Source organism: Dermacentor variabilis, chromosome 4, assembly GCF_050947875.1.
Source record: "Dermacentor variabilis isolate Ectoservices chromosome 4, ASM5094787v1, whole genome shotgun sequence".
NCBI classification, from domain to species: Eukaryota; Metazoa; Arthropoda; class Arachnida; order Ixodida; family Ixodidae; genus Dermacentor; species Dermacentor variabilis.
Genome location: NC_134571.1, coordinates 20,079,485 through 20,093,027, shown reverse-complemented (window position 1 = coordinate 20,093,027; position 13,543 = coordinate 20,079,485). Strand labels below are relative to the sequence as shown.

Genomic DNA, 13,543 nt, shown 5'->3' with positions numbered 1-13,543 from the left:
TGACAGTCAAGGCTCCTAAGTGCCAGTTAGCACAGGCCGAGGTTGTCTACCTCGGTCACGTGATTGGTCAGGGTCGTCGCCGCCCCTCGGAAATAAAAGTGGCCGCTGTGCGAGACTTTCCGCAACCGCGCACAAAGACCGATATTCGGTCGTTCTTAGGGGTCGCCGGCTACTATCAGAGGTACATCCCCAGGTACTCTGATATCGCGGCTCCCCTGACGGATGCTCTAAGAAAGACAGAGCCTCAAACAGTCGTCTGGGACGAGACAAAGGAAAGAGCTTTTAGCGCCCTAAAGAGTGCCCTAACAAACCAGCCTGTGCTACGATCGCCAGACTGTACAAAAGGGTTCATTGTTCAGTGCGATGCTAGTGTGCGAGGCATGGGCGTTGTACTGTGCCAACGGGAAAAGGGAGAAGTAGAACACCCCGTCCTGTATGCTAGTCGTAAGCTGACCAGTCGTGAGCAGGCGTATAGCGCCACCGAGAAAGAGTGTGCATGTCTCGTGTGGGCCGTTCAGAAATTGTCATGCTATCTAGCCGGCTCGAGGTTTATCATTGAGACGGATCACTGCCCTCTCCAATGGCTGCAGACCATCTCTCCCAAAAATGGCCGCCTCCTGCGCTGGAGCCTCGCTTTACAACAATATTCCTTTGAGGTGCGTTACAAAAAGGGGAGTCTCAACGGTAACGCCGATGGCTTAAGTCGAAGCCCCTAACGTAGGAATCAGCCTCAAAATTGTTGGTTACTGATGTTTTTCTTCCTGAGGCAGGATTTTTTTTTAACATATTGCTTTTGTTTAGTGTTTCAAAGTGATGATATGCTTTCTAGTGCAATTTTCCAATTTGTGGACGCGTTCTGAGTGATGCTAGACTACTGTAAGGAACTATGCAGTGGTATAAAATGGGGAAAGAGCCTGGCAGGGCTTAGTGAGGGTTGTGCCGTGCTTGCTGACTGAGCGGTTGAGTTTCAGCGTAGTTCCAACGCTTGCCGGGAACGAGAACAAAAATGTGAACTCTCCCGAAGTCACTTTGCAGTGTCCCGTGCGAACCTGAACGAGAGAACGAGGCCTTCTCTGTGCGCTGCGCTCAAGAAACGTCGAGGGACGCCCGACTTCGGTTATGAGCATCATCGAGCGATATCCCTCCGGACAGCGGATGCAGTCCCCTGTCCATCGGGATCTCCTTTCCCCGGCGGGGCGGTCTGTTGCGTTTCGCCTGCGACACGTGGTTTTGCCGGCGCGACTGCGGCGGGGCGGCAGACATTTTGGCCCGATCGTCGTCGCCGCAACGCTCCCCGCCAGGTGTTTCCAGGCGCGACTGCGGCGATGCGACCGCAAAGGATCACCCTCTCATTACAGTCATTGTGCCCGACCGGCAGCGCTACGACAGTGTGCTACGACATTGTGCTACGACATTGTGCTACGACAGCGCTACGACATTGTACGTTCACGTGCTCGTCTATTGAGGGGTTCCTTCTTGCCCTCAACTGCGAGAGTATAAAGACAGCTGCCCCCGGACGCCAAAAGGGAGGGCTCCGATTTCTTCTGTTGAGTAAAGTGCTCTCCCGTCTCTCTACTTCGGTCAACCTGACCGCCAACTCTTTGCGATGTTAAAATAAACAAGTTGTTTTGTTGTTACCAGTCGACTCATGCTTTGCCGGGACCTTCGGATGCTTCCAGTTGTACCCCAGGCCGCCAGGCCAACGCTACCCTTGGGGCTTGCGACCCAGGTACAACCACGGGCGTCAGCGCCGAGTTCCCAACAGATCGTACCAGCGGTGCGATCCCAAACAAGACTTATGACAGACTTATGACATCTGACACAGACCAATATCCTATTTATTAGTAGGAGTATTTTAACATTGGTGCTGAACGAGGATGAACTGTCGGTTTCGTTTAAATCTAAAAATTGAAATTAGGTTAGCAGTCGACTGTTGCAGTCATTTGGATGTTTCGCATGCATTTCAGTAGGAAGACTAAAAGCTAAGACTTTCTTTTAGTGCCATGACCTTACTGCTTGACTGTCAATGTTGTTTTACACCATGTCCTCATGTTGACTTTTGCACATGATATTTTCCAGGCACTCGTTTTATATAACGCAAGAAGGCAGCGGCAAGGACACAAGGATTTCAAAAGAGCGAGCCCAGCGCGACTCCACATAGTGCAGAGGAGCGCAGGCCGAAGAATCAAAATACATTACCATGCAATTTCGACGAGAAAACTAGAATGTGGGTATATTGGGTGTACCATTCGTCTCAACAAAACTTTCAAAATACAGTATGTCACACCAAGATGAAAATTCTCATGTGCTCTAGGCAGTCATCTTAACATGGTATACTTATGTAATGTGTCTGATGCGAAAGTGGAAATGAAGTATGCTCGCTGGAGACAAACATATAGGAGCAAGTGTTATTGAAAACTTAGAAATGTGTTTAAAAAAAGCTGATTAGTTTTGTGAGAAGTGGCTGCTTTTTGCCTTGCCTCTCAACAGATATATTCATGTGATAAAAATAGTGGTACGATAAAATTGCATATTTGCTTAGTGACATGATACATACTTGCATTGAGCATAGTGCCTGTGCTCACTATAAAAAGCAGCTCATGCTTGATTAGATGCTTACATACATTTAGAGCTTGAATAGCTTACATTTAACAGCATGTGAACGCAAGGGTGCAAATACAAACCACTGCCATTCTGTATTTTAAATGCTGACATGAAGCAGACAGATTATCATGCCTTCCCTTTTGTCTATTTTTACACTAACTTTAGAAGCATGGCTTCCCTTTAGGTTCCACAAAGGGGAAGCATTGATGGAAGAGAGTCTCATGTTTAAGAAGCTATTATTGTTTATGCGCATGCTCATGAAACCAACTCACTAGAACTGCTCGCGCCTCCCGAAGTGAAAGCAAGGAACAATTAAGGCCTTGAACTGTACACCGTTGATGCACACCTTACGTCTTAGAAGACGGAGAGTGACTTGGTAGTGAATATTATTTTAAAAATAAAATTGTGGTTTCTCCTTCTGTGAAATAGTCATACGATAGCTTCTGGCAGGTATTTGATATTTTGATTAGGGTGACAATCCACTTGCCAACCAAGTATGCTAGTGGAGGTACAGACGCGTTCAATGAAAAGAACTGAGAGCATCTGAGTAGAACACTTGTTCATCAATTGGTGGATGTGAACATATAAGGTTAAGCAAAAGCTCCTTAGTTTCATGGCTTCTGCAGACATCATTTTTAAAAGCAAAACAAAATTAATGCATCTTGTACATAGTAAATGTCTCAACTTACGATAGAGTGCACAATGAGGTGATGTATTAATCTTCCCAGACATATATGTACTTGTTTTGAGACGAATATTCTGTGAAGTGCGACAATTTTTGTTACTGTAGCGCACCTTAACCTCTTCAGTACGAAAAAAGCTTTGGCTTCAGGTAGTTTGTTCATTGTCCAAGCAATTTCAATTTCAATATGTATAGTCGCATGCAAAATGCACGTGCATGGAAGGGATATATGAAACAGGGTAGTGCCTTTCTCAATTTATGATTTGTTTCTTTGTTTGTCTTTTTCGTGCACTGCCCTGCCTGTACATATGCTTACGTTGCCTTTGGTGCATGACATTCATCACATCTGATTTTTGGTTCACATCTGAAGCCATGCTATACTTTAGTTAGATTGCATTTTCAACGAGTCACAATAATTGATCTTGTAATTATGCAAGCGGCTCCTCAGAAAGCGGCTCCTCAGTTTTATCTAAATATTTTGTACTGGCAGTACTTGGCAAGCATTAAGCCACAATATTTTCTTATTGCACTTAAGCTGCGGGTGTCATGCACTGCCAGGGAATTTTTAATGAAAACAGCCAGGGAGGACTTGCAAAAAGATAGAGGAATTTGAAAATGTCAACATAGATATGCTGCCTTGTTATATGCCATACAAGGTTTCCCTAGAATCTCTCTATTAAACGTATTTTGAAAACGTTTCACCTCACAAAAGATTGAGACAAATTCGTCCTATTTATTGAAAAAAGAAAGTAAAGCATACTGACATGGCATTTCTTAATCAACTAAAATTTCTGAACCTCGAAACCCTAGAAAAAGTTATCATGTTTGAGAGTACCTTAAGTAATTCACTGTGATAGCATTCATTCGAACTATAGTTCCAGTATTGTTTCCCAGGAGGTGCATATCTGCCGTGCCATGACACAGAGAGCGCTTTTAATAAAAGCTCCCATCTCCTGTCCTCACGTAACGAACGGTTGCCGCATGCCCGGGTTCGAGACGATCTCTTAAAATCATTACGCGAACAGCATTAATCAATAAAGATATGTTGTATCGTCGCGCAATTTTTAAATAGAAGCGTCAGCTTAACGCCTGCTTCACCTCCGCCGTAGGTCGGCCCGGCATGGCACTATCTTCGGGATCGGCCTACGTATGGGGAGTGCTTAACGCCTGCTTCACCTCCTCCGCGGGGCGCGCTGGTATTGCGCTAACTTAGGGATCGGCGTGCACGTATGGGGAGTGCTTACCGCGTGCTTCACCTCCGCCACAGGTCGGCCCGGCATTGCCCTATCTTTAGGATCGGCACACGTATGGGGAGTGCTTAACGCCTGCTTCACCTCCGCCGCAAGTCGGCCCGGCATTGCATTATCTCCGGGATCGGCCCACGAATGGGGAGTTTTTTTTTTTTTTTTTTGCTTACAACGACACGAAAATTTCCTTGGACGGTTGAGGTATACAGCTTCGCTGTAAAAAAGCGCAAAACTTGATGCACTCCAGCAACGCTGCACGCCGGCATGGTGAAGCGCCTAGCAACGCCTAGGAACGCCATTCATGCCGAACGTGCGACTGAAACGAACATTCCTGGCAAGACGTATCGTGCTCGCGCTTCTCCGCAGGCGGGCGAGAGAGCGCGAGCTCAAGCAAACGTCACGTGGCTAAGCTGTGAGGTGAAGCGCTCGTTCAGGGTCAGGAGCGACGCAAGGACGCGCCAAGGTAGCTTCGCAGCTACCTTAAGCTGAGAAAGCACCAAGGAAGCCTTCACTGAGGGCCCGGGCCCTCAGTAAGGAAGCTTTCAGAGTGACATAAAATGGCCTCATGCACCACAATGAAGGCTTCCTTACTGAGATAAGGAAGATTTCATTGTTTGGCTCTAATTGTTCATCATGCCATAAAATGAAACATTGCATAATGGTGCTGATCTGTATTCACAAGCAGCCATCAGTCATAGTTAAACCGCATTGAGTATTGACTTAAGTAGTTTGAGTACATATATTTGAACATAAAAATAATACAGAATTGTTATTTTCGTCTCACATTGTCGCATCTACTTATTTGCATCATATACTTGCAAAAAACAGAACATATGACAGGGAGGTCAAGGCTGGCCTGGATACCTGCTTACCAAGGGGAAGTAGTCTGTAAGTATATACGTAGTCTTTTTCGATCATAGCGTAAGGCATGCATTTTAAGAAAATTAATATAACTTGCAATAAAAGTGTTAATTCGATATCGGTGTACTTGTTTTCCTTTTTTGCACTGCATGATTCAGCACTTCAATTCTTTCTGTTTATGCAACATATGAGAGTAAAGATGGTTCAGGAGCATTATTAATCAACTAATGTTAATGAATAAGCGCAGATGAGAAGAAAGGTGCACATGCATTAATACATTAAAATTTTTTTTCTACCATATTAAACAAAAATTTAAACTAAGCTGTAGATAGCAGATAGCTAGCAGATTTGATTCAAGCGGAGGCATTGCTTGCAACTTTGATATTTCTGAATTGTGCATGTGCACAAATGCTCAAGCAGTCTTTCATAACGATTCACGGCTACATGCATTTGAGATTTTTCGACTGCTTCCGTCCGCATGCATGATTTTCTATGTACAGTTCCCCAGGTATGGTCGCATGTGCATGCTGGATGCAATAAATTTTTATTGACATTTCCAATAGACTGCTTATTAACAATCCAAGCAGCGAGTGTTTTTATATTATCGAAAGATAGTTGGCAAAATGTGGTTTATATAGCTAGTATATAGGGTGTCGATCGCGGCTATTTTAGCCAAGCTGGTCAATTAAAATAAAAGATAAAAAATACGGTGCAAGATATTTTATTAAAAAAGACCTACAGGTCAGATCTCTGACGGCTGAACACCGTAGGTCTTACATTCGGATCTTACTGCTCTGTTTTTTTTTTCACATTATTCTTCGTTGAACAGCTTCACTAAATTTATTTTAGCTGGGACATCCTGTACCGACAATAGTCGACTAATAGTGTAAAACTAAAGTCTATATATTAGCTATAGACAGGAATTGTTTATAGACAATCTACGGACTTATGGCCTTAAACTTTTGTAGACTAGTCTATAAGTGTTTGAGTCTATAGACACTTTATACACTGTCTATAGATTAATGAAAATTCACGTTTGTAGACAAATGTCTGCAGTATGTCTATAGAGGAAAGTGTATCGAATTATACAGTTCTATTTTTGTAGACTGAAGTCTATAGAATGTCTATAGACAAATGTGTGTAAGTAGTATATAGATATTTGCTTATAGACATTTAATAGATTTCCGTCTACTAAAGTAGAACTGTATACAGCTCTATCCTTTATAGACTGAAGTTTATGGAATATCTATAGACAAATGTCTATAGATAGTCTACACACATTTCTTTATAGACATGTTAGAGACTTCAGCCTACAAAAGTAGAACTCATATGCTCTGCTTTTGTAGACTGAAGTCTATAAAATTTCTATAAGCAAATGTCTGTGGACTATCCATAGACATCCTATAGACTTCAGTCTACAAAAATAGAACGGTATATCCCTACACACTTTTGTCTGTAGACAAATGTGTGTAAGTAGTAATAGATATTTGCTTATAGACATTTTATAGGCTTCAGCCTACAAAAGTAGAACTCAATATAGTTCTATTTTTGTAGACTGAAGTCTATGGAATTTCTATAGACGAATGTATATGGATAGTCTACAGACATTTGCTTGTAGACATTTAATAGATTTCCGTCTACTAAAGTAGAACTGTATACAGCTCTATCCTTTATAGACTGAAGTTTATGGAATATCTACAGACAAATGTCTATAGATAGTTTACACACATTTGTTTATAGACATGTTAGAGACTTCAGTCTACAAAAGTAGAACTTATATGCTCTGCTTTTGTAGACTGAAGACTATAAAATTTCTATAAGCAAATGTCTATGGACTATCTATAGACATCCTATAGACTTCAGTCTACAAAAATAGAACGGTATATCCCTATACACTTTTGTCTATAGACATTCTGCAGACATTTGTCTACAAATGTGAATTTTCATTACTCTACACGCAGTCTATGGAGTGTATATAGACTCAGAGATATTATAGACTAGTCTACAAAAAGTGCAAGGCCATAACTCCATAGACTGTCTATAGACTGGTCTATAGGAATAGTCTATCGACATTCCATATAGTTCAGTCTACAAAAGTAGAACTGTATAAGCCTATACACATTTGTCTATAGACATTCCGCAGACATTGTCTACAAACGTGAATTTTCCTTAATCTATAGACAGTCTATAGACTCAGACTCTTTATAGACTAGTCTATAAAAAGTGTAAGGCCATAAGTATATAGACAGTCTATATACTTCAAAGACAAATGTCTATAAACTCTTTATAGACTTTCTATAAAGAATATATAAGGGGTAGCTGCCATGCGAGCCAATCAGAACTGAAAAGATGGTGAATTTGATAATATGGCGGAATTTGGCAATGTCAAGGATGCACTCCTGCTCTCGCTTAACAGCGGACTTTTTGGTGGCGAGCACCGATGAAAGGTGAAAGTCTGGAAATAAGGCAAAGAAAGCGTCACTTAAAAAAAGAACGACAGTGACTCACGGCAGCATTTCAAAGAGTGGCTCTGTTTGGGCCAGCCGATCGGTACTCCATTTTCTTCCAGAATCACGTACTCCTGCTCGATGCCGAACCACGGCTCTTCATCTTTCGCAGCTTCCATCGTCTTCTTGCAAGAATGGCGTGTGTTCGTCTCTGAAACAACAGGAACCTTTTTCTCAGTCACTATATAAGAAAACATGCTTTCACATAATATTGTATCTGTTACTGATCAATGTCATTTAAAACATAGTATAACTGCTCTCATTCCACCTGAGTGACTTTAAAAGACGACTTTGTGTGTAAGTGCATTTCACTTTTTTTGCCTAGCTGTACTTAGAACGTCTTGTTGCGTTACACCTGTACTATCGTGTTTTATTTTGTCATGCTATTCATGTTATGTATTATTCATGCATTGTCATGTTATTCGTCATGTTATTTTGTCACTGTGATCTTTCACTGCAGATGTTTCACACTATAACTGTGTAGGTATGTGTTATGTAGATAACGTGCTCATCCTGCACTCTGTAACGCTGAAAGGTTATGACAGGAAAAACGGTGAAATAAAGTGGAATAAGAGAAGCTTGTCAGTCTTTAACAGTATACAGTATATCTTGAACTGTATTTACATTATATTATAGACAGGATACCAGTAAGCTATCGCAGGAGACGAAAGATCTGATGAAGAAACGCCAATGTATGAAAGCCTCTAACCCTACAGCAAGAAGATAACTGGCAGAATTTTCCACGTTAATCAACAAGCGTAAGACAGCTGACAAATGGAAGTATAATATGCATAGACTTGAACATGCTCTCAGGAACGGAGGAAGCTTAAAAGCAGTGAAGAAGAAACTAGGAATAGGCAAGAATCAGATGTATGCGTTAAGAGACAAAACCGGCAATATCATTACTAATATGAATGAGGTAGTTCAAGTGGCTGAGGAGTTCTATAGAGATTTATACAGTACCAGTGGCACCCACGACTATAATAGAAGAGAGAATAGTTTAGAGAAATTTGAAATCCCAAAAGTAACGCCAAAATAAGTAAAGAAAGCCTTGGGAGCTAGGCGAAGGGGGGAGGCAGCTGGGGAGGATCAGGTAACAGCAGATTTGTTGAAGGATGGCATGCATATTGTTCTAGAGAAACTGGCCACCCTGTATACGGAATGCCTCATGACCTCGAGCGTACCATAATCTCGGAAAAACGCTAACGTAATCCTGATCCATAAGAAAGGGGACTCCAAAGACTTGAAAAATTATAGACCGATCAGCCTACTCTCTGTTGCCTACAAGGTATTTACTAAGGTAATCGCAAATAGAATCAGCAACACCTTAGACTTCTGTCAACCAAAGGACCAGGCAGGATTCCGTAAAGGCTACTCAACAATAGACCATAGTCACACTATCAATCAGGTGATAGAGAAATGCGCGGAATATAACCAACCCTTATATATAGCTCTCATAGATTACGAGAAAGCGTTTGATTCAGTCGAAACCTCAGCAGTCATGGAGGCATTACGGAATCAGGGTGTAGAAGAGCCGTATGTAAAAACAATGAAAGATACCTATAGCGGCTTCACAGCCACCGTAGTCCTCCAGAAAGAAGGCGACAAAATCCCAATAAAGAAAGGCGTCAGGCAGGGAGATACGATCTCACCAATGCTATTCACAGCATGTTTACAGCAGGTATTCGGAGACCTGGATTTGGAAGAATTGGGGATAAGAGTTAATGGAGAATACCTTAGTAACTTGCGATTCGCTGATGATATTGCCTTGCTTAGCAACTCAGTGGACCAGCTGCAACGCATGCTCACCGACCTGGAGAGGCAAAGCAGCAGGGTAGGTCTAAAAATTAATCTGCAGGAAACTAAAGTAATGTTTAACAGTCTCAGAAGAGAACAGCAGTTTACGATAGGTATCGAGGCACTGGAAGTGATGAGGGAATACATCTACTTAGGACAGGTAGTGACCGCGGATCCGGGTCATGGGACTGAAATAATCAGATTAATAAGAATGGGCTGGGGTGCGTTTGGCAGGCATTCTCACATCATGAACAGCAGGTGGCCATTATCCCTCAAGAGAAAAGTGTATAACAGCTGTGTCTTACCAGTACTCACGTGCGGGGCAGAAACCTGGAGGCTTACGAAAAGGGTTCTACTTAAATTTTGGGCGACGCAACGAGCAATGGAAAGAAGAATGATAGGTGTAACGTTAAGGGATAAGAAAAGAGCAGATTGGGTAAGGGAACAAACGCGAGTTAATGATATCTTAGTTAAAATCAAGAAAAAGAAATGGGGGGGCATGGGCAGGACACGTAATGAGGAGGGAAGATAACCGATGGTCATTAAGAGTTACGGAATGGTTTCCAAGGGAAGGGAAGCGTAGCAGGGTGCGGCAGAAAAGTTAGATGGGCGGAAGAGATTAAGAAGTTTGCAGGGACAACATGGCCACAATTAGTACATGACCGGGGTAGTTGGAGAAGTATGGGAGAGGCTCAGTAATGTGGAAAGTTGGGCTAGTTGGTGATTGATCATCATACCTTGCTGGTGAAGCAGCGCACTGACACGGACACAGAGAAGACACAGAAGACGACACTCTTGCAGCCAGTGTCTTCTTGTGTGTCTTCCCTGTGTCCGTGTCAGTGCGCTGCTTCACTAGCAAAGTATGGGAAAGGCTTTTGGCCTGCAGTGTGACGTAACCAGGCTAATGTTGATGATGATGATGATGATGATGGTGATGATGATGATGATGATGATGAATTTTGCAAGAATTCCTACTGCAGCCTCTTAAACTGTCAGCTACATGGCGTTCCCGCCAATTTCTGTTATGAATAACTTTAAGATTACAGAGAGATCATAATATTGTACGCACAGCAATGGCTCTCTTAATAAGGAGTCACCGATTACCGATAGGTTCGTACAACCAATCAAAATTTTATAGCCACTTTTGCCTCACAGTACCGCAAATTGTGTGTACGATCCATAGACTGTTACAGCCTACAGGTTGCTTTTAAGCATATTAATGGTTTTGCCCTATCTGAACGTTATTTCTCTCCCATTTTCTATCTTCGTACTGACGTCGCACACGTCTATTTGCACTGCGCGTTTTTTGTTATTATTATTGTTGTAAGTCTCTGCTTGCCTCAGCAATACTCTCACATTCTTAAAGTAAGTGAAATATTATTTCAGAAAAAATCCATTAGATATCTTTTATACAAACGGTGGCAGTTATATAGGATCTTGTTTTGTCCATATATTCACTATGCGGAGCCACAATAAAAAATTACAGGTCATGGAGTATCTGCTCACAGTCCAAAGTGTGCGCTGCTTGTAGAAACTAACGATAGTAATCGTGCAGACCTTTAGATGAGTCTACAGATTTCTTATACAGTAAGAAAATAACTCTGTGTAAAGGGTTCCTTGTTGGAAAGGGACATATTTCATGCATGCTGTAGAAAACTTTCATGTGGTGTTTTATCAATGGCTACTCGGAAATTGCTACATTTCTCTTTTTGTGTTTGTGTGTCTTCTTTATGCTATGGAAATAATCGGGCACGTAGCCAGGACTCTTTTTATGGTGAGAGCAAAACATTCAATGCTGTGAATATATATATATATATATATATATATATATATATATATATATATATATATATATATATATATATATATATATATATATATATATATATAAACGAGAAAGAAAGGGGTCAACCGAAGGGTCCGTTTTTAGTAGTCATATCATAAAAAGCCAACAAACACTGACACCAAGGACAACACAGGGGAAATTATTTGTGCTTCATAAATGAAATGAAGAAACGATAAATTAATGGAAATGAAAAAAAAAACAACAACTTCCCGCAGGTTTGGGAAACGATGCCACCTGTGAGTGGTGACGCTGGCTAACACTGCCAGGGTTCTACTAGGACACACAAATACACAACAAAGTGGATGGGGAAACGGCGCCGCGGTAGCTCAATTGGTAGAGCATCGCAGGCGAAATGCGAAGGTTGTGGGATCGTTTCCCACCTGCGGCAAGTTGTTTTTTATCCGCTTTCATTGCCGGTAATATATCGTTTCTTCATTTCATTTATTAATCACAAGTAATTTTCCGCATGTTGTCCTTGGTGTTAGTGTTTGTTGGCTTCTTACGATATGACTGTATATATATATATATATATATATATATATATATATATATATATATATATATATATATATATATATATATATATATATGTATATATATATGTATATATATGCAAAGCTCGTTCATTCAGATTTCATGGCACCGCAAGAAATTCTCGAAGAACTATGCTAATGCCAAATAACTGAGTGCACAACAAAACAACAAAGGCATAATTAAAATCAAACCGGAGCACACCTCTATATGCTGAAATACCGCGTTATGGACGTCTACCTTTTTACACAAATCTCTTTTTTTTTCTGAGTCCTCCTAAGCGACACAAACACGCAAGCTCTCGGAAGTGCATTCAGATGAATGTTATAATATTAAAGGCGCTTCCGTGGCTTCTCTTGAAGTGCTATTAGGTCGGGGCCGTTGCCACGCGCATGGGCTTTCCTCATCGGAATCGGGGTCGTCCTGGGAGTACGTAATAACATTTATGATTTGTTCCTCGTTTAGCCGGCCAGCTGTGGCGACACTATGGGCAATCGCGATGTAGTCGGCAAGCGTCACATCCGTTAGCAAAACAGCCCCACAGCTCAAGCAGTCATCGCCGCTGGACTCTGCCGAAACCTCTTCGTCTACGGACGCACCCTCGGGCTCAAGCCTAACAAGTGCCGAAAACAGCTGGCGATAACACGTGAAGGTGCTCTTCGACATGTGAGCGATTATGTGTACCCCGTCGAGAAGGTCCACTCCGCATTGATGCCCAGCTTCGGAGCACAAAAGCACCCGCTTCAGCAGCTCTCTTCGGTATTTTAGATTTCGCAAACTGAGTGATACCCTGGTTAAAATTAAATTTTGTGGTTTTACGTGCCAAAACCATTTTCTGATTATGAGGCACGCGGTAGTGGAATACTCCGGAAATTTCGACCACCAAAGGTTCTTTAAGGTGCACCTTAATCTAAGTACACGGGTTTTTTCGCATTCCGGCGCCATGGAAATGCGGCCGCCGAGGCCGGGATTCGATCCCGCGACTTCGTGCTCAGCAGCGCAACACCATAGCCACTGAGCAACCACGGCGGGTGAATGATATTCTGGTCTATGGTTTGAAGAGAACGAGTAGTATTAGGCGGCAAAAAAGAAACAAACAACTTTGATGCTTATCAGCTCGATCATATAGTAATGTGCACTGCAGTTATCAAGGGCCATTATTATTTTTCCTCGCTTAGAAGAGAACTAGCGGTGCAGATTCTGCAGCCTACCTTGTAAAAGATATGGGATCATAAAAGCCTTCCTGTTTGCCCTGTATTTAAGAGGAAGTGTTTTGATGTATCTGCAACAGCGTGGATTTAGAGCCTTACCGATGACTACAAGGGGCCACCGCACCGTCCGAGTCATATATATATATATATATATATATATAAGATACACCTCATTGAATTTCAAACTTATGTTCGGGTGGTTTCACAATGTTCGTACGTCCTATAATGGAACACTAAATTAACTATATTCATGAACA

The 13,543-nt window shown here is 42.0% G+C and overlaps 1 protein-coding gene across 1 annotated transcript in view; it reads right to left on the bottom strand.

The window, feature by feature from the left end:
* LOC142578757 (glutamine synthetase, mitochondrial-like) overlaps positions 1-13,543 on the bottom strand; it is a 31,899-nt gene that overhangs the window by 15,066 nt on the left and 3,290 nt on the right. The window contains exon 3 of the mRNA XM_075688305.1: positions 7,903-8,052. Within this exon, the coding sequence (XP_075544420.1) occupies positions 7,903-8,052 (150 nt within the window). The remainder of the gene's footprint in view (positions 1-7,902; positions 8,053-13,543) is intronic.